The 23,056-nt window shown below is 36.6% G+C and overlaps 1 protein-coding gene across 1 annotated transcript in view; it reads right to left on the bottom strand.

Moving 5' to 3' along the window:
- The window catches only part of numb (NUMB endocytic adaptor protein), a 67,762-nt gene that overhangs the window by 12,709 nt on the left and 31,997 nt on the right, over positions 1-23,056 (bottom strand). Inside the window, 2 exon segments of the mRNA XM_028437330.1 lie at positions 5,118-5,192; positions 12,809-12,945. Coding sequence (XP_028293131.1) covers positions 5,118-5,192; positions 12,809-12,934 — 201 coding nt within the window. The 5' untranslated portion in view covers positions 12,935-12,945.

Below are 23,056 nucleotides of genomic sequence, written 5' to 3'. Positions count from 1 at the left end.
AACATAGACGCCTCGTCACCAGTGGAAAGGCGTGACTAATCGCCACATTGTCTTGGGTGAGGGGCGCAGACTGCAGAAGTGCTTGTAAATCAACAAAAACATGAGGCACTGAACAATCTCAAAGTACAATTATTCACTTAAAGCTGCTATCCAGAGTTTCTGAGAGAACGTCTCGATGTCCCGGACTTTTCTTTTTTAGTAGAAGATTTATACGTTGGCAATAGTGGAATGGGTTTTGGAGCTCTCCTCCATGGCTCAGTGATACATGTTGTGACTATGGACGCACATTCACTGTGACAGTGGCCCGCTCCAGGAAGTCGAAACCTATTGGCGGGGCGAAATCAGCGCTTTCTTGCATTTGTATAGGGGTGTATGGACAAAGGCGGGACTTATATACATTAATGTATATGAATGACCACCGGCAGTAGACCATGGTAAAAGACTCGTTAGGTATTATTTCGCATTCCAAAAGAATCATAAATAACAGATTTCTCAGAAACTCCAGATATCAGCTTTAAGTTACCCAATTCCAAACGGTAGGGTTTTCATATATACTGTAGCTATGACACAAATACAAAATGTAAGTAGGTCGTAACTGTTTCAAGGCAATTATCTTCATTTTTTGGTTTAAAAACAATTCTCATGAAAAAAAATCAAATGTTTTACAGAACGCAAGGTAAATTATTTTTCTTATTTCGCACAACAAATGATTATATAATTTTCTCCTTTGTCTTATATCTGCGTTTGCCAGCCATCCAACATGATAAAGACTATGCAGAATAATTCTGTATGTTAATTCCTCTACAGAGACTAAATGATCTCGGCAAATAGCTGTGGGAAAAATATGGGAATCCGTTATTAGCCAAATGAGTCGTAAATATCGTGCATCTCTGGCAAAAATGTCTTACCTGTGGCTACTACTGTCTGAATATGGGTGCAACGCCCTGTGTGAAAAACTGACAATACCCCCCCCAAAAACAAATAAAGAAGCCCCTGTTTAACAGAGTATAGTAGTATAGACAAGTGTGCACACAGAGTACCAATTTAAGATACATCTTCTAAAGAAAAAAGCCCCACATAATTATACAGATTATTACTAAAATATGACAGAAAAATTTTTAAGTGTCGTAAATATTTAAATAGTAAAAGTGATGGCAAAAGTGGTCTAAACACACCCTGAGTCCATGGGTTCTATTAAAAGACAGGTTGTGTCAGGCAGCATCTTGTAGAGTAGATCCATCATATCACACAGAGGAAAACCTCAGGCCTGATTCAAAGCTACCGAGTAACACCAAAAACATCACCAACATCTGGGCTTTTAGCCAAGAGCAGCCAGACATGACGTCACAATGACAAAAGAACGCTCCAAGAGTTTGTACCGGTAGGTGCCGCAGTGCAGCCTCCCTCCCCCCACCACCACCTTCATCCTCCCTTTTTGAGTCATGGGACACAGAGCTGTGAGAAAACTCTCATTACTGCCCCAAAGGATGATGGGAAAAACAAATACCATAACTGTGGCTGTTACAGCACACAAAAACACTTTGAATTAAATCTGGATCTGACCTTCTGCCCTAGGGAACAAACAGCTAAAAATATTGAAATCAGAAATCAATTCAGCTCTTTAATACACCAGTAATAAACATGTTATTGGGTCACCAGTTCAAACCCAACCTAGGTCATCACTGTGGGATGTTGAGAAAGTCCCTTAACCCTACCTGCTTGTGTTGAGCGTCGCTTTGGACCTTAATTGTTGTAACCTTGTGCATGTCTTTTTTTCCTCTCTCATTAGGGGTGTTTTTGTGGTGATATTTTGTTGTCGTTTTGTTAGTTTTTCTGTTAATTTGTGTATACTTGTACACACAATGTATACGAGCCGTCATGTATTTTTCAGGGGAAAAAAACCTGTGTACTTTGTTGTCCCTTTATGTCATTTCTGTAATTTTGTTTTTGTTTTTTGGAGTAATTGTGCTTATGTTTGTTGTCGTTTTGTGTATTTCTGTTTTCCAATTTTATTTTTTTTGTATTTTTTCTGTCATTTTGTGTGTTTTTGGAGTCATTTTGTTCATTCACTGTTCATTACAAAATTAAATCAAGGGTATGTGGCCCCCAGGCCTCCAGCTGCCTATATCTGCTGTATAGATGCAGTACAGAAAATCCATACTTTAAACAATTTTCTTAAAAAAAAAATGCAAAAAGGCCAAAAAAAGACTTGTTTCCTCAAGAACTCCAGCCTCCTCCATGATGTGAGTCAGTATCTAACCGGATTGCAGATTCAGATCAATGAAGCTTGTCGTAAGCCGCCATACAAATGAGGTCTCTGAGAAAGTGACGGAGAGCAGCAGAAGAGAAACATCATTAGCTTGAGGAGGCTCAGATGGTCCAGGCTGCAGGGAGAAGACACCGTCATTTTGACCTCCTTGTTTAAGTTAGTGTAACTCAATCAGACCCTCAAGCTCCTGGCTCTGTAAACCATGTGACCTCATCAAGCACAAGCGTGTTCCTGTTGCTGGCTTATGTTTGTGTTCGGCTTTTGTGTTTTCTGCACTTACAGGGAATGCTTGTTGGGTTTGCCTCTGGGTAATCCTCACAAGTCATGCACTGATTAGCTCCATCCCACAACATCTACGTTGTGTTGCCCTTTATTAAATGTGAATCCATAAATCCATCTGTCTCCATCACCTCACAGTGCTAATTAGAACACATGTGAAGACTCCTAATACTAGTGCTGAGCAAGAATTTAGTCACAATAAAATTCAAAACTATGTCAGTTTCATGATATATGACTTTGTTTTACATTTCAAGCCTGACTGGATTATAACTACATTTAATCATTTTGAGAATAAATACCGCAATAAATTGGCTTAGAATGAGCTATTTTACAGTCATGAGGCCCTTAATATTCTAATGAAGTAAAGGGATCAAATTACATGGTAGTTGCAGTCATAATAAAAACACTTTTTGCTGTGCAAATTTCAAATGTTGTGCAAAAAACATTTGTAAAGTAACTGGCAAATCATTTATTCATTCATTCATATTCTAACCCGCAGCACAATGTTCAGATGCATCACATACTACATTATCACCAGTAAGGGTGGGAAGACAAATTGATTCTGCTTCCCAGTATGAATTTTTTTTAATTGCATTTTTTCCCACATTTTAGTGGCTGACCACTGGGTGGTGGTAATGCACCAACAAGTGAGTGCAAACACGAGGAACACCTGCAGCACGAAGAAGAGTTGCAGCTGGGATTTCCCTTTAACAAACCAACAACCGTGATTAAACCTGCACCTGTACGATTTAAATCAAAAGTATGGACATAATTTTGATCGATTCCATGGAGAACGGATTTAGACATGACCAAAGGTGTATTAAACTCTGCTCCGGACAAGTAGCGCATTGTGTAACAAAATGAACATTACTGCTCGTCTTGTCCGTCACCATCCAGACATAAAGCTAAAGCAAGCAAGATAAGACCCCCGGCAGCAGACCAACTGACCCTGGATGGGATATTGAATAAACTTATCCAGGTAATGAAGCCAGTCAAGGCGGCTACATGCATTATGTCAGATGAGGCGGAAGGATTGTGGCTGCTGCGTCGTTGAGCAAATCAGCTGTGTCGCGATGCGCACGTCAGTTGCAGCTCGTGAATTAAACTCTGACAGACCTCAGAATGATGTCCACGCTGGTCAACTATGCAACACTGTGTCCAACGCAAAGCCACAGTTTGATCACACTACAGAGTAAACATAAAGACATCAACATCCCCTGACAGATTGGTTGTCACAACTTACAACCTTTTCTTAAATGTCCTAAATCTAAAAACTTAGATGCATCCATAAGAAAATATTATCACATCAGAATATAACATTACTAACTATCTTAAATGGTTTCTAAGAAAAGCTGTTCATTTTGAAGATACCTCAAACATAGTAAAGAAAAACGGAACAAGGGCAATAACTCCGTAAAAATATTTGCATGCTTCTCATTTTCAAACTCCATCAAGGTATTGATACCCAGAAGCCACACACCGAGTTTGGTTATCTTATCTTTAACAGTTTCTAAGAAAAGCTGTTTCCTTTGAAGATACCTCAAACATAGTCAAAAAATGGAACAAGGACAATAACTCTAAAAATGAGAAGCGTGCAATTATTTTTTATTGCCCTTGTTCCATTTTTTTGACTGACAGCTTTTCTCGGAAACCGTTTAAGATAGGATAACCAAATTCGTTGTGTGGCTTCGGGGTATCAATACCTTGATGGAGTTCGAAAATGAGAAGTGTGCAAATATTTTTACGGAGTTATTGCCCTTGTTCCGTTTTTCTTTACTAGGTTTGAGGAACTTTTTTACAAACTCCACCAAGGTATTGAGTCCCTGAATTAGACTTTCTTTTTTTAAAAATCCGAGGTGTAAATCCTATTAGCCCTATTCAACTAAAGAAAATGTAAGTGTGCCGGTATATACTGTATAACAAGTTATATAATCTTTTCTGGCAGAGAAATGAAACCAAAATCTTTGCAGAGCCAGAGGGTTATGGGTTAATCCAGCTGAATATACTCAGACAAGATCAAAGACAGCAACAGATCCCAGTAGCAGACCTGTCAGGTCCCCACAACCACACAGACCCTCAGGAGTTTATGACCTGGGTGGAGCAAACAACTGACAAAATGGAAAAGTGATTGCTCTGCTATTCCCCGTAACATCCCTTCCTCCAGCTCATTAAACTGGAATTTGTTCCTTTTTACGCAACTCCTCCGGAATCCATGGTAGCAGGAAGTACATGCCGGCCTAGACGGTGTACACGAGCAGAGGAAAAGGATTTCAATGTGGACTCCACGTCATGGAGGGCACTCATGGTGACTCACACTGACAAGCAACAGACATCAGCCACACTCCAGTCTTTATGTACCATGAAAAAAAAGTAGGAACAAATAAAGATGAAGCTAGGAGGAGAGAAAGTGATGTAGGGAGGGTTAGAAGAGGTCACATGGAGGTTAGTTTAACAGACAATGAAAAATGTGAGAATACGGTAGAAAGGCTAGAAAGAGAGGCAGCGGGACATCTGCTACGAGTGTTCTTGTTCCTGGAGGTACAGACTGGGGTTTTCAAGTGAAACCTACCGTCTTTAGCCGCTTCACTGCCTCCTCACAGATGTGCATTCCTCTGGACTCCTCCACCTCCACATGTCCCAAGTACTGCAGGGCAGAGAGAGGCACACAGACGGAAAGAGTGAGTAAATATTCAAAGCTTAGAAACAGCTGACTAATCATAAATATCAACCTGTGAAATGACAAATCAGATATTGAGGATTTTGTGACATCTTAAAATCCAGAGTTTAATAGAAACTAAGGAGAATTTTGTTGTTGTTGTTCCTCTTGGAGATTATCACATTGTTCCTCAAAAAAAAAGCCTGTACCCCAAGTTAAAGAACCAGTAATTCATCATGATCAACATGCTGCCAGCTCATTAATAACTTTCCTCATAAAAAGTAAACTGGCAGAAACAGTAGTTGGGTCCTTTTCTGAATTACTAAGTAAGCAATCTTTATTTATAGACTGCTTTTCACTGGTAAAAAACACAAAGTCCAAACATTTCAGTACCTTTCAGGACTTAAAAAGTAATCCTATTTTAAGTATAATGACCTTAATGAGTGAAGCTGTTGATTAGTGAATACAGTCAGAGTCAAGTGAAATCAGACCACGTAACGCTTTTCACAGAAAAAAAAAGTAATCAACTTCTCTGTAATCTTTCCAACACAAGGTTTACCACTGTGGGAAAACTGGTTTATATGAAATGTAAGCAGGTGGACAGAAGTGATCAACAAGTGCTACAGTTCCTTTGTCACGACTGTGACGTCACGAGACAGAGGAGTTCTCACGATATTTATATAATCACGCGATAACGCAGTTAAAGGTATGTGTTATAAATGCAACAATAAACAGATAAACAGGTCAGTGTTCCTAATGAAGGAGAACAAGAAGGTTGGACTCTGGATTTGTCATAGCCACATTTTTTATCAACAGCCAACAGAGAAGAGATAAAACTGCACCAGTAAAACATGAACTAAATCAAAGTTGCTGCAGTTTACAGTGAGTTACAGTATGAGAGGAAACAATTGAGTGAATGTGATTTTGTTTTTACGCATTATGACGTTAAAGTGATGTAGATACTTGAAAAATAATCTGAAGTGTTTTATTTTGAAAGGTAACCCACTATTTTATTGCGGAATACGTGCTTAAATTCCTGTTTAGCTTCATTTGCTCTGTGGTGAATTATGCGTCGTGCCCCAGTTTCCACCAGAAATAGAAGCCCTGCATATATCTGGCGGAGGGCACCGGACTACTGCAGCTGAGAAGGAGCAGACACGCACCACAGCGGATCCGGTGGAAATTAACACAGACTTAAGTGGAAACCTATCAGCTCCGGTGACGCGGCCGTGACGTAACGCAGCGGAGTCGCATCCAGTGGAAATTGGGGGTAAGATGAAATGAATCCAAATGTACCGCAAACATATGACAAAGTCCATGCATCTTTTAAATGGACTAATAGAAATTAAAAGTTTGAAGAAAAAAAACAATAATAATAAAACATCAACTATTTACCTATTTAATCAAGAGGCCAGATGTGCAGAGATTTATCAGGCTCAGCACAGGAAATGACAGTAAATAATTGATCACGTTAGACTTTGACTCCATTTACCATTGTCCTGTTGGAAACCTGTGCATCAACCATGCAGAGTCCTTTCTAACCAACCCAAACTGAGGGCACTTTCACACTGGGCAGGTTTGGCTTCAGCTTTATGAACAGTGACTGTTAATGTGATAACAAGATTTCAGTGTTCCATGTGGTCAAGTAAAGTTTTACATCAAATTGTTATAACAGTTTCTCAAACTATGGTAGCACAACCCAAAATAGGTCTTATCCATCTTTTCTTGGCTTTCCGATTGGTAATGTTGTGGGTTGGGGTCAAATACAGTTTTCAATTATAATTACGTCTTCAATTATCCATGCCCAATTACAACTAAATTAGGATTACGGTGGTCAGCATTTTATACAATTACAATCAAAATTATAGTTATTTTTCCCCTAAAAGTCAATTACTGAGCCTTTAATAAATAAGCCCATAAAACGTAACCTTCCTGTTAGCATCTCTTATGATAATGGGTCCATTTTAACTCATGTCTTAATTCAGCAGTAAAATACACACAAATATTATCCATCATCTAAATTGTTTCTCTTGGTTACCTTGTTGGGCTTCCTAATCAATGAAAATATTGGTATTAATATTACTGGTGTGGGCGTCTTACCCAAGTTTGTGTTTAATGAAATTGTTATTGACAGTGTTTATAGAATTTCCATGACAATTACAATTACAAAAAATATTATCTGAATTTAATTACAATTTCATTATGATTACAACAGGGCCAGATTACATTTACAATTATGTCATAATTGTAATTAATTTTCAATTACACAATTACAATTATAATTGACTCCAACCCTGGTAGTAGACTAGTCTTAATGTATTCTTTGGACGCCAGAACTCTGGGTAAATTAGATTATATTACACTACATTTGTGTTTTGAGCTGTTCTCTATCAGTAGTTTATTATTGTTGGGAGCTATGGTAACATAAATATGTTTTGGTTGAATAAATATCGGTTGACAATAACATAAAAAATAAAAAAATGTGCACAAATGTTTTCAGTGTGAAACAAGTTAAAATAAGCCCTATTGTAATTTTCATTCACTTTTTATTTGATAAAATGTGTCAGTAAAAATGCTAAATTAGCCCAAACTGTGTGAATTAGTTCACATGTGGAAAAGGGCCGTGCCTCCTGGACCACACTCGCCGCCTCCTCCTGAAGCTGCATCACCACCACAATGTTGTGTGTCACTCCAGAGGCCATTGTGCATGCTGAGCCTGGGAGGAAGTCCTTACCCTTTCCTTTGAGATACACGCTCGCAGTCAGTGTCATTGACCCCGCCCCCCGACCCCCAACCAGCTCACCCTCTGGGCCAACTATTTTAAGATGTGACGCAACAGCTGTGAATCACACAGTCACCGCCTAGAATACACATGTGTACACAATCGTGTATGTTTAAAGAGATGTGTGTGAAAACACTGTGGGTGTGTAAGGCCTACACTGGTGTGAAGAAGCAGCGGTGGGTGGCACAGAGAATAAAAGCAGCCATACCATTAATAGGGATTCAGACAGAAGATGTAACAGAGGTTAGATCGGTGGGGGTCAGACTGTCACAGCAGATGCGTTACAGCAGCATCTTAACCAACAGTTGTTAGTGATTCACTGGCACAAACAAAGGAGAAGGAGAAGAGTTTCTAATCCAGATATATGCAATTAGAAAGGTATCCACAAACTGAACCAACATCGTGTACTAAGTAAAGGTTATGGTTCTGAGACCTGAAGCGGTTAATTTACAGTCAATTTACACTAAATAGTTAATCTATTAAAATGATAATAACAAAAAGACAGTCATCAACATCCCCCACCAAATTGGTTCTCATAACTCACAATCATTTCCTAAATGTCCTAAATCTAACTTAGATGTATACATAAGAAAATATTATCACATCATAATATAAAATTACTAACCATCTTAAACGGTTTCGAAGAAAAGATGCCCCATTTGCAGATACCTTGAACAGAGCAAAAAAAAAAACGGCACAAGGGCAATAACTCCGGAAGAAATAATTGAGCACTTCTCATTTTCGAACTCCATCAAGGTATTGATACCCTGTAGCCACACACCGAATTTGGTTTTCCTGTCTTAAACAGTTTCTAAGAAAAGCTGTCCCCTTTAACTCAGATGGACGGACGCATGGAGCTCAAAGCTATAGCCCTCTTCTACATTTTGTGGCGGGGGATAAAAATTGTCAGATAAAGACAGTGTAGGCATCAGATCAATAATATAAATTGGTGGAAAAAGAAAGTAAATCAAGTGTAAACACTATTACTGACATTGATGGAAACACAGTGGACAGTGATATTATCTCACTCCACATTCAATTTGGGCCAGATTTAATGTAGATTGTTCTGTGTAAACCCCAAACCTAACAGTCACTTTGGCAGAGTTTTGGTGGGAAAAGACAAGAAATCATACTAAGAATGAATTAAAAACACTTCTATTTATCATCTACAGGACTCCTTGTGCCACAATACAATGCCCAAAATTCTGTCTTTAGCTGATACAGAGGACATGCTGTCAAACCTCACCATAAAAACACTGCAAGGAAACAAGTACAAGTAAGTATGGAAACACATCTGTCCTCGTCAGTCAGACGTGTTAGTCTGATTTAAAAAAGAAAATATATATTTATGGAGTAAACAAAACTCTTGAATGGTTTCTCTCTCATTTAGCTTCACACATATTGTGACCTTTAAAAGTGGGGGGAAAAAAAACAAAAAAACTTTTCCCTGTTATCTGATGTGCAACACAACGGAAAAATCCTAATATATAAGACATTTTTTACAGATTTCTAGGCTTTAGAAACACCAAACATGTATACTGATAATTTTTTTACAATTATCTTTAATTGGAAATATCACAGCATGATAACTTAATGGCAACTTTTAATTTATTGATTTAATGTCTTCAAAGTTAGCAGAAGGTAGCAATCAAAGTACACCATACTTACAAACTACAACATATTTGGACTTAAGTGTTTTAATCAATTCCATTCTCATCACATAGATATCGAAACTTTCCCAAATTCAACAACTACACACACACACACACACACACACACACACAAAGTGGCTGACAAACTTACTCAAAAATGATGTATAGACAACATAAAAAATGTGTTTTCATGACAAGTGCAATGCAAACCACATACTACAGTATAAAGCACACTGGAGACTGTTGCAGTGAAGACTTGCATCACAATGGATGGCAGGAGAACAGTGATGGCCTCACTTGTTTGTTAAATTAGGATTTTTCTTGGTTGGTTTCATTGAAATGAACCCTGAACTAGTACAGTGCCCGTCGGAAATATGCATTCATATAGTGGAGCTTAAGTAGAGTTGTCAATTATGGCCAAATCAGTATGCGTTTGAATGTTGGATGTACAAAGAGGTGTACATACTCTGTACTGTTATAAAGGGGTATACAGTATTTGCAGGTGCAAAGTAAAATAGCGTGTGTGATTTCCCTGGTTTAATTATACGCGATAAAAGAGTGAGTTTGTGTTTTTTTACTCATTTTTATTTATTTTTCATTTGGTGTATTTTTCTGTAATGTATGTTTATAGGAGTCATTATGTGTATTTTTGTATCTTTCTGTGCATTTTTGAATAATCATTGTTTTTTGTTGTTTTTGTAGTGTGATTTTGTGTATCTTCGTATATTTTTTAGTGTAGTTTTGTGCATTTCTTTTGTCATTTTGTGGATTTTTTGTTAAAATATTTATTTTGTGTTTTGACTCAATTTCATATTTTTGTTGTCGTTTGGTGTATTTTTCTGTAATGTATGTTTTTTTGGAGTCATTTTGTGTGTTTTTGGAGCCTTTTTGTATATTTTTGTGCACTTTTTGTATAAATTGGTTTAGTTTTTTCTCTCCATCTCCTCTGTGGGTTCTCTCTCTCACACACGCCGCGCCCATGCACATACTCAGTCACAGGTTGTCTCACGCATTGAGAGAGGGGGGGGAAAAAAAAAACGGACCCGGAAGTACCACGACGCGATCAAAATTGGGAGCCATAATCTCAAAACAAAATGAAAATAAACGTTTTGCAACACTTAAAGAACTTTTAGCAGTACAAAAACATTTTTAATATTGGCCTTCTTTTGTGGACTGGAAGAGGGTTTTCTTCTACTGATTATTAGAGGTTTTAAATTAACACATTGGTGCGCTAGCGCCCCCTCACATTGAAATCAAAAGCTGAATAGGTTTTATTTCCGAGTAAACATGAATGTGCCGTCCGGGCTAAACACAATTAAAATAAACGTTTTGCAACACCAAATAAGTCCAAAATAATGCATGCACACACTCAACCTATGTGCAACCAGTCAAAATAGTTTCAGGTGGAACAAATACTCAGGGAGAAATTCACTCCACAAACACACACATACGCATGCATGCAGAACTTCCTTGATTTATTAGATAGATGCTAGCACAACAAGACATTTTGTGCCACTTCTTCTTACCTGTTTAAGCATGAATTATCAAAGCACAAAGCAAGGTCACTAAGAATAAAGATAAATGAGCTTTCTGTAGAGGAACTAGGCTGCAATGAGACCAGACCTCAATCAATCAATCAATCAATCAAATTTATTCTTCCATGTAATCCTATTTACAGTTTCTGCATTGTAATTGATGGTCTGTACTTTCACATGTCAGAATAGGACCTTAATCCAGAACAACACTTTTACAATTAATAAGAGCAAAAGGTCACAAATTTACACTAAAAACTACTACACTGTGTCAATTGGAAACCCTTGCTAGCAGATTTGAAGCAGATATACAATTGGAAAGTAGACAACTTCAAACAGTAAGCATTACAAAAAAGACAGAAAACTGTGTGTATATATATCATCCACACTGTATAAAGCAGTTTATCTACAGCTAAAATTATGGCTTTGTTTTGTAGGTCTACTTTACTGTAGCTGAAAAACTTTTTTAATATTAGTACTTGTTCTATGTCATTAAAATAAACAATTAAAATGTGTGAACATGCATGTATATTCAAAGATTTGTTATTCATATTTAAAAAAAAAGAAATATATACAGTATATACACCTAAATATTCTGTCCAACTGCATTACTTTTAGTTTAAAAAAAAAAAAAAAAAGGGTTAAGTGCATAAAAATATGCCAAATATTTAGTAACTTAGTATATATGTGCACACTTTATTTATCAACTGATTTTGTTATTCAAAGTGTTGAAATATCATGTGGTGCGACTTTCTGGCCATGACTGCTGTTTTGAAAAAAATCTTTAAAATTACTCTAAATCTATTAAAATTTATTTTATGCCATATTTTAGTTACATCAGTCCTGTATAACATTTCAAAAATATTTCTATTTTTATTTCCATCAAAATATTCAAGCAAACCTTGCCCGATGACACCCATTTTATGAAATATGCAGTGAAATCCTTAAAAGTCATCGACCCATATTCATTCTTTAACAATGTATAAAGTAATAGGTGTTTAAATTGCAATGAGCAATTAAACACCTATTAATTGCTTTGCATTCTTTGGTATTAATTTACTTTTTAAAATTAAATATTTATTTGACACTTTTTAAAAGTAAAATTAAATCTGAATAAAACCTTTTGATCATTAATAAAGTTTAAACATTCTGTTCTCCTTAATACAGAGTGAAGCGAGGGTTTTACTTTCATGTGATGGGAGGAAATGTACCATTGCACTTCTGTTTGCAAAAGTAAGCACCTTTGTTGCCAAAATAAAATGCACTCTTTACGTCATGAGTGGTACCACAGCCGGGTGAGCGTAATGTGTGCAGCATGGACTCTACTTTATATCTATTGTCAGTACTATTGTAAATAACTGTATTATGAATCCAATGTTTGGTGGTATCTATGTAGTCCGGGAGTTGGATTTAACTTTACAGAGTCCAAACAAACACTCGAAGGGTTCGAATGGTTACTGCAGATAATCTTGCAGCCTAGATAAAAGCTGTGCTCGCGCTCTCTGAATGCGTTTGATTAATCACTGCTGTGTCCTTGGGGAAGCAGGCACTACCTACAGGTTTCTCAGAGATATTAGTCTTACACAGTGTGGGTGAAATGTGAAAGTGCTCCGATGTGTTGGTGTGTTGGGGAGTCACCTTGACTGCGAAGCTGCATTTGCCACTGCGAACCGCCTCCTCATCTGTCTGCCACTGATGGGGTCTGCTCGACTCCGGCACGTACACATCTTTCTTGCGGCGGAAGCTCTGCCGTAGCTTATTCATCACTGAGCTCCCTGTGAATAAGAAGGGACAATTCATTAATCCTGGGGTGACGATGTGGATAGCAAAAGCAAAGGGGGGGGAAAAAAAATATATATATTTTTTTTACAAATCAGGATTATTGAGATATTATTAAAAATTGTACGAGTCCATAACAGTGTAGAACATATTCTCCTAAACATTTGTACAGGATCATATAGTACGATAATGATTACATTAAGCGTGGCACTCATAGCCCACAGCATCTCCCCACATGATAACAAGACATACAGGGTTCCCACTAGGGATCGACCGATGTGGTTTTTTTTTTTTAGGGCCGATGCCGATACCGTTTTTTTTTTTTTTTCAATCAGCCTTAGCCGATGACTGATACGGACTGCCAATTTTCTTGAGCCAATATTTGGAGCTGATACTCCTTTTGTTCCCGTAATTTACATCATAAAAATTACACAATGATTATAACATATAGCACAAGTCTCAATTTTTATAAAAAGAACATTTATTGAAATTAACAAAGGTGATGTAGAACAAGAACAAGTAATACATATTTAACAAATATTAAAAACAGGTGATGTAGAACAAGTAAAAAATATTTCTGCTTTCTGTAAATAATGCGGATCGGCAAACGTAGCAGCCTGCATCGGCCGATGCACGTAAAAAATGCAAAAAACGGCCGATAATATCGGCCAGCTGATGTAGCAGTCTATCACTAGTTCTCACCAGCGCTGTTGAGTGTAGAGGCCCCGCCCCGTGTGATGTTGCCTACGGTGTGTTTATACCAGCGTCCTTTTTTAATTACTACCATCGTAATAACTGTTGCACACTTCCAGGCATAACCGTGGTGTTTAAACTCTTTTTAATCTCCATAACCGAGAAACGCATACATCAGCTGCCCTGTCCATTTAATACACGCGATGAGCTCGGATGCTCCCGTCTTTACCTGATGACCCAGCGAACACCTGCAGTCCACATGCTGCCGTAATGCTGCCTGTGTGCATCTTCCGCTTGGTGACCGTAATCATCCGACAATATAAACAGTATGCTTCAACCAGACGCAGCGTGTAACGACGCATGAAGCATCTCATCATGTTTATAACTCAATGGATCATTCTGCATGCGTTATATACTACCTCTTTCTACCAATTGTAAGATATGAGTTTTTGGCTAAGAATGAAGCAATGAAAGTACATCACTGCCCTTCTTCTGTAAAAGTTATTACTATGTTGTCAAATGGCTGATATCAGTTAATTACAGTAACGGGAAGGTTAAAAGGAAATACTGCAAAAACAAAAAAAGAAGTTAATTATTGCTGCAATTTCGTGGAGTAATTGCATTGCATGTTTTACATTTAACATCCTAGTGTATGCCAAAGTCACCTAATGGGTGACTCCGGCTTAGAAATGAAACAGAAAATGTGAGAAGCATTATTCTCAATGAGTCTGAGGGGCTTAAAAATAGCAATACTGCTTTTACCAAAAGAAATGTTTATCTGCTAATTGCAAAAAGACTGCAGGATTAGAACTACACAATAATCCATATTTTAATAGACCCTTTTTAAATTAAACGGTCTGACATTTTCAGTTCGGCTTTTAACGGCACTCGGACATCAGCCATGGATTCATCCACATATAGATAGAAATAAATGGCAGTTAAAAAGAAATACTTATGTACTACTGTACACATAAATCATCAATAAATAAAAAAAAACATGTTTACAGACACGGAGCAAAACATACGTATATTTAATCAAGGTACAAGTTTTTTTATTGTCATTTTTATGCTTCCATAAAAAACAGAAATGAATGGAAATATAGTGCAATATAAACATAACAGAACGAAATGAGAAAGAAAAAGTAAATAATGCACACAAGTACATTAAAAAATAACATACATGTCCAGTTTTTGAGCATTGTATGATTAATTTGAGAATCTAAGGTGTGCTCATGCTGTAACAGGTTAGGTGTGTTTACATCATTGTGTATTTTGGGCTCATTTATGAAAGGTGTGAATCCAATCATACCAGTGTGTGTTTGTGTATGAAAAACGCATTTAACAGAGAAGATCTGCATTTAGCTCAGTCATCAGCATCTTTATCCTGATTTAAACATAAGAAAACATGAAAATGTAGAGAAATGGAGCAAAAACAAAAACTACACTTGGTAAAATTCCGAGGTCCATTTTCTCTTTAGTGAGTTAAAAGTTAAACTACCTATATTGACAACATGTAGCATAATACTTCACACTGACGCCAGAGTTTGGAACAGTAAAGCATGTCTTCTTGAGGTTAAAAGGGGATCAGGAGGCACAAAAGGCAGAGCTCCAATTAAAAGCAGCTGATCTAAATGAGAGTTGAAAGCTGCGTCCATTATCGACAGCATGGCTCACCTTTCTGAAAGTAACTTGTAATCAGGGACCAGAAGTCAGCGAGCCATGCACTCCTGACGTTTAACATGTGAGCAGAGCATACTCCACTAACTCTGATTAGAATCTGGTGGGATTAAAGGTTTTTTTAATCCCGTCTGCCACCCGCGCACACGCACACACACACACAGAGAGAGAATTACTTTAACACAGACAAGCAAAAAGTCATGGGCCTGTGTCGTCTGGTGGCATAATAAATAAAACCAGCCCTGAGAGTGAAGCTTGAGCCCTGACCAGGACACCAAATATGTTTAAACCTATCAAACATTCACCTCACACTAAAGGAAAAGCACATGAGAAGACCAATAATAATGTGCATTCTTTAGAAGAGTCTCAGATCCAATAAAAGGAAGACATTTTGACAAATCAGGTGTTTTTTTTTTTTTTATAATTTTTTATAATTTTTTTATTTTATTTTAATAAATACCTACAAAGCCAGACACAAAATTGCAAACACCAAGCTAAAACTTAAGTATTTGCGTCAGCGAACAAATTTCCTTTCCCATTAGAATATACAGCATTTTACCATAGATTGTCACTCAGAAGGAACGGCATGGAACTACGATGAAAAAAATAGCAGTCAATGTTAAAGTTTATTTATCATGTTACAAAGAGTGTGCATTGCCCTGAATCTGATACAATACAATCCATGATTTGCATGTCGCAATACGACATATACCGATACTGAACAATATGATATACATTACGATATATCGCAACAAGTACAACATGGTATGAAATAGGAGTGTGACAATATCTCGATACGGCGATATATCACAATTATTTTTCCGCACGATCGATTATTGATATGCTCGCGCTAAGTATCAATTTAAAAACTTGAGGTTTATTTTACCAAACTCACCTGTTTTCCAGAATTTTAGCCTCTGAAAAATCACTTTATGACCAACAGGCTGTTTGCTGCCTCCTTATGCATATTCATGAGTGGGCGTGTCTATACACTGGCTTGCCTGCATGACTCGCTGTGAGGCAGATCAGTGATCACCAAAGCGACTTTATCTTGCTATCCACACACTGTTATTGTTTTCAGCCAAAAAAAAAACAGCACATTACCCTAAAATACATGGATATTTAAGCGGCTTTTGTGTAAGTCCGTCTCAGCGCTGTGTGTTACTCCAGCAGCAGCAGCAGCTTCAAACGCTCACCAGAGTTTTAAGCTGTTAAGTCACTTTCTTCAACTTCTCATCTTTATTAAATACAGGAATAGTGTAACTACGATAATATCATTTGTTTATCACCTCAACTGTTGAGTCGCATTGGGTCACAAACACGTCACGTCTATTCCCTGGGTGCCTAAACTGCAGCGTTCACTGTGGAGGCACGGCACCGGCAGTAGGCACTTCCTGGAGGAGACGTCACTAGAATTTGAACCGCTCGTTTTTCAGAAGAGGGCAGAGAAGCAACTTAGAGAGCAGGATTATTGAGGATTTCTCAGAGATGCAGGAAGGAAGCCCAATAATACTTTGGGGGTGTTTTTGATAAGGAATTAACATTGTAACAAGGTTAAAAGCTCAAAAAAGTTGATTTGCATGATATAGGACCTTTAAGATTTATTATATTATTTTCAAAACCTTTTCTGCTTTTTCACTAAAATATGCAGGTAGAGCTTCACAGAAATTTTGTCAATGTTTTGTTTACTGGAATATTGCCTTATAATGGTGTCACTGGTAAGAAAGACCCTATTTTTTGTTTACAGAAAGCACTATTGGAGATACTTATTCATTTATAATGGTATGTTGACATTTATTTACAGAAATGTTGCACTAAAATAGTGTCACTGTTCATAGGACATTTTTTTTAATTTACTGTCTTTCAGAAATTAACATAAAACTTTTATTTTTTTACTTAATCTCTTTTTTTCTTGTTATGTCATGGATTATCATAGATTGATTTCTGACCAATATATTGATAATCTCAGTATTGTCATATCGTGAGATAATCGTTATCGTGAGCTTTGTATCGCATATAGTGAGGTACCCAGAGGTTCACACCCCTAGTATGAAATACAATTTATTTAATTTCTTTAAAAACCTGCAAGAACAAGTAAATGGTACTAACCAGCTGTAATGAAATTACCAATATCAAAAATAAGTGGTATGTTTATCAAACTGCTTCTACAACAGACTGATTCTGTTCCTAAATTCTATAAAAGTACTCAGTATGTTTTATGAAAATAAAGTGCAATCAACTTCCAAGCTAAAATGCATTGAAGAATGAGGTAGTTTAACAAGGTCTTATGTATGTGCTATGCATATGTCAGTGCAATTAAATGTTTTTTTCTTTAAAAACCATTGCACTGTTATTTATTTAAACATTTAAAGAATAATTTTCTAGTTGAACAACCCCCTGGAAGATAGTAGTTCAACAAATTGTGATTTTATGAAGAAACTTTTCTTGAATGCTGCAGTGCATTTTCATTTCATTTTAATTGTTCCATGTTGGAAACCAAGTAACTGGTAGTTAAAGTACACCACTTAAAAACATATTTTGACAGTCAGCTCAACCTTTAAAATATTGATTAGCCAGTGACATTTATTCAAGATTAATATTCACGAAGATCTAATAATGAATAAACAATGATACACTTCTTTTTCCGCATTAAATTGCAGACTCCTATGGACAGCTTTGTTCCAAAGTTCAACTCAGCAGGCAGCTGATCTTACAGAGAACATTTTGAACATGATCATTATGGACATTCTCCCACTGTTCATGGTTGAAGATCAATGGTTCCAGAATATGGTCTACATTTTATTTGTTTGACAGAGGTGGTTTATAAGCTGCATATGCAATAAAAAGGACTTTAAATGCTGACATTTAAAAGAGAACAAAGAATCAACTCTTACACCATCATAGAAAGAGCATTACATCAATTAAATAAAGGTTCAAATTAAATAAAATAAATGCCTGCATCAGTAACATCCCCCAAACTTTGCTAGAGAAAAAAAAAAGGATATGATCTATTACAAATAAGTTCAAGATCCATTTGTGGGTACCGACAAATGAGTTAAGAACCTCTGAAGTAGAGCACTTTTGAATTTGTTAATTTTGTGCATAATACAATATCCTAAAGGTCCTAAAAATGCTTTATCATTGCTAAGAAGTACATATAATAAATAGCTATTTTGCAATTAAAGAATACTATAATCTTCCTGAATTGATTTTAACATGCATCGTTTTTATAAAATACTGAAATATTAAATTCACCATCGTCTTGAGCTGTTTTTTCCCATGAGATCAGATTTTGTCTGTAAAACAAGAGCAATATAAAACGTACTGCGTGTAAGATGCAGGAGAACAGTGAAACGAAGTGGCCATTGTTAATATGATATTCTAACCTCATGTAATGAAAGAACTCATGTTATCTGGAATCAATTGTACATAAATTGTAAGCTATCAACTTTGCCATGTTGTTGCAGAACTTAATGCTAAAAATCTGATGTTATTCTTTCACTGAGAACACAGTATTGTGTTGAAGAGGCCAAAGCTGCAGGATGAGGAGAAGCTTGGCAGAGAAAAAAAAATGCAGCGCAATGATATCATGGACATGATAATCATATCCAAATATATTCAGAAGACAGTCGATATGTTTACACATGCACACAGCTGTCGTTAGGCTCCGCCTACATAGCCTGTGCTATAATCTTTACAAAATACTGTGTAATGAGGTAGTTTCTGTTGACCCAAAGGGGAAGATTAAAATGAATGAAAATCTTTTTTCATGCATACACACATGTATTTTAAGATGTCCAGCTCCTTTAGCTGAGGCTGCATGAAATTGGTTTCCTCGCTTTAGTTCAAGGGCCAAATATGGACCAGTTTGACCTCAAGTAGGCCGTAGATTTTAGGTGGGAAAAAAAAAACTACATTAACATTATTGATCCCTAGTTTTAAATAGTTCACTTCACTTCAAAACTTCTTGATTTTTTTTTTTTTTTTACCAATTTTTGTGTATATTAGAGGAATTTTGGGGAATCGTTTGTGAGAAATTGCAAGATTTGCAGGAAATTGAGAGTTCTTTCCACAATTTGCAGTTAAAAAAGACTGCATTCATGTGATCTAAACAAAAGAAACAATCAAGCCTAAATATCTACAACTGGATTATTTGGTCATTTACACAATAATTCATGTTTTCTCTGTCATTTTTTTATTTCTCCTGCGGGCCAAATTGGATGCTTTAAATGGCTGGATTTGGCCCCCGGGTCTGGAGTTTGACATGTGTCATAAAGAGTCAAAAGTATCGCTTACCCAAAAAATAAACACTAAAACACTTTATCTGGATACAATATTTGCAAAAGTATCACAACACTACTAGCAAAATATTGGAACTAACTTTGGATAGTTCAATATTTGATAATGAAATTATTTGATCTCAGCACCTTCCTAAACTCCCACTGTTATCACTTTGTTTTCCACCAGGTCACAACCTCCAAACATACAAACAGTGTCTACAAGAAAGAAGAAAAGACGACTAAATCCTCAGAAAAAGACATGTTTATGTGCGCTGTGCAAAGAAAGATTAATTATAATACAAATCCTGTTTGGTAACAGGGCTTAAGCAAGATGTATGCAGAGTAGAGAAGGTCTGTAGAATGGGAAATAATTTGTTGTCGCAAATTTAAACATGAATCATTGATAAGAGAGAGCTACGCTTATATCTCCCAAACAAATGGCACCTAGCTGAAGCTTATTGTGACCATTAAAATACTTCCAAATAAGCCATGGACCCAAAATAGGTAAAATAGTGTAAACTAGAACATTGTCTAAACCAGTGGTTCCAAAACTTTTCCTCTTGCAACCCCCTTTGAAGAATGAAAAATGATTTGGACAAAACATTAGCAAAAATGGATAAGGAATGTCACTTTCCCTGAAAAAAGTTAAAATTGTGACTATTCTTCAAAACTCATTAAAAAAGAGCATCAACTAATGATTCATTTTAGTTGATTAGTCCTAATTATTTTTACATTTTTAAGCACATATTTTGGATTGCTATTTTAATGCACCTGCCTACACCAGTGGGGAAAAAAAAAAAAACTTTAAACATGCATTTGTAACACAGTATTTGGTATATTTCCAACATAAAACATCATTATCATCACAATAAAAGAGGAAACATTTAATAATACAAACTATGTGCGAGTGGTTTGAAGTGAAAAAGCAGTAGTAAAAAACAAAAACACTTTGTAAATCAGTAACTTTATAAAGCTGTAGCTAACCTAGCTTGCAAGTTGTGGAATAATAAGGTTTAATTCAACTCCAGAGTTGCTTTTGCCCAAATTAAATCCATAAAAGTACCAGTAAAAGAATAAATAAACAAAATCCTTTTAGAGAGTTAATATTCTAAAGTCCAAACAGAGCTTAGAGCCATCATAGATAAAAGAAATATAAAAATATTTCAGATTCCGCAAGTATGGTCACAGATTCCTTACAGATTAATAAATGTCTAATTCATATTTTCTAAATGACAGAGTTGACAGTAAATGAAAGAGGCTTATGGTTCACACTAAAAAAAAAAAACAAACCATTAGTATCATTAGAAGGCAGAATCAATGGTCAGGCTGCAACGATTATCGATTAGGTCGACTACAAAACTGTCTCGTATTAATTTGTAAATCAGCTAACAGCAGCAATTTTTACATGCTGGAAACCAAGTAACTGGGAAAAAAATATTTTTCCCCTCTGCCCAACCTTTACAACATCAATTGATTGGTAGAAAGCAAGAAGTTATTGGTAGAAATTCTACTGAGAGATGAGCACAGTGTGAGACAGCTGAACAAAGGAAGCTAATCGCACTGAAAAGAAGCTAATGACCATTGGAATCAATGTGTAGCATTTCCACATTATTTAATTTAAACTAAGCACTGAACAAAACACATTTGGACAATAACAGCCCTACAGTCCAACACGCAGAAGTAGTATTAGGATCAAAGGGAACAAAATAAACAATCAGATAATAAATCACTCATCAGAATGAATCTTCAGCTCTTAATAACATTTGAGGCCTCACATTTCTAATCAACAGAAAGATAGAGTGAGAGGAGATATCCACATATTACTGAACACAAAAAAGTCAAGCCTTGACTTCTTAATCATACAAATGATCGTTGTTAGATTTACAAACACCTCAAATAAATACACTCACTCACAAGTAGCTGAGTTGACTTCTTAGATATAATATCTCTGCTGTGACATCATTACCAAATGAATATAAGAAATTAACGTTAGCTTGCAGAACTGCTCTGTCTTTGCTAGCTGTGATCAGCCTGTGTGCTAACATCCAGCTGCTGTTTAATGAGGTTCTGCTTTGACCTGGTTCAAATAAAGCATCAAACTTTGTATTGTGCAGTTTGTATTCAACTTTTTCACTTTTTAGCAGAATGTTTTCCCAGACGGCACAAGTTTTCTTTCGAGCCGTCATCATCTCAATGCACAGAAGCTCCATGCATGGGAGCGTGCAACAGCATGGCACGTTCAAATGTGCCGCTGTTTGTGTATTTACCATCAGAACATTGACCATTTAAAATGTTCTTGTTGTGGGTTTTTTTTTCATGTGTTGCTTTACATTTATCACCCTTTTTGGGCAGTCGACTCCAAGCGTTTACATGCCAAGCCCTTTAATAAAAACAGCAAAAATGGCAAATTCTTATATTCCGATTAATCTATTAACAAATTGAATTGATTATTCGGTTACAAAAATAATTGTTTACTGCAGCCCAGTCAAGAATCTCTTAGCTACATATGCTAAAGTTGCAAAGGGAGGTCTGTGTCAACAGCAGCAATGAGGGATTAACCTGAAATAGAAGCAAGGTAGGTCAACTGAGCACAAGCTTCCCTCACATGGTAAACAAGAATAGTGTTTAAACACTGCAGTAGCAACATCAGTAGAGTGTGTGTGTGTGTGTGTGTGTGTGTGTGTGTGTGTGTGTTTCTGGTTAGAAAATGAGCAGTCAGAGGGACACAGGTCAGTCAGCAGGAAGCAACCAGAGGGGCAAAGAAGGGGTCATCTGGGCTGTTTTGCCTGCCACAGAGAGCCGAGGTGAGGGTAAGTGTGAGTCATGAGAGGACACACCAGTTTAGTCCCCGTTTGGCAATAAGCCAGGAGGCAGAGAGGATGGCCCAGGGGAAAACAAGGACTGGGACAGAGTACTTCTCAAACAGACTGCAACTATTGCAAGGTAAATTAGGAAAGAAACCTGTATTGGTTCTGATTTTTTTTTTTTTGAACCAAAGACATACATTTACACAACTTATCTGCGTCAAAATCGCAACCACACTATTTAATAAATCAACAATGAGAGCTTACTTAATACGACATGCAGCACCTTGTTTTTCCAAATGTATTTCTAAGGTAATCTTTCTGAAAACAATAGATAACCCATCACATGAATGCACTTTAGATGATAGATCTAAAGGTGAATATTAAAACAGGGAGATCTACACTTTGATCAGAACAATTAGACGCCTTAACCTCATAAAACAAGTTAGTAGTTACATGAATGGAGTTATTCCTTGAGTAATCACTACATCACACTTTATCAAACATGTATTATGCATTTTATTGCATATGCAACTTCTACAATGACATTCCAATTAGAAGCCTTGGTGTACTGTATCGCCTAAACAGTATCAATCAATAAGATGCTAAACAGCCAATTTAATCAGTTGTTCACCAACAGTTGCAAAAATGAA

This window comes from Gouania willdenowi, chromosome 22, assembly GCF_900634775.1.
Source record: "Gouania willdenowi chromosome 22, fGouWil2.1, whole genome shotgun sequence".
Taxonomy (NCBI): domain Eukaryota; kingdom Metazoa; phylum Chordata; class Actinopteri; order Blenniiformes; family Gobiesocidae; genus Gouania; species Gouania willdenowi.
This window is presented reverse-complemented; position numbering and strand designations above follow the sequence as displayed.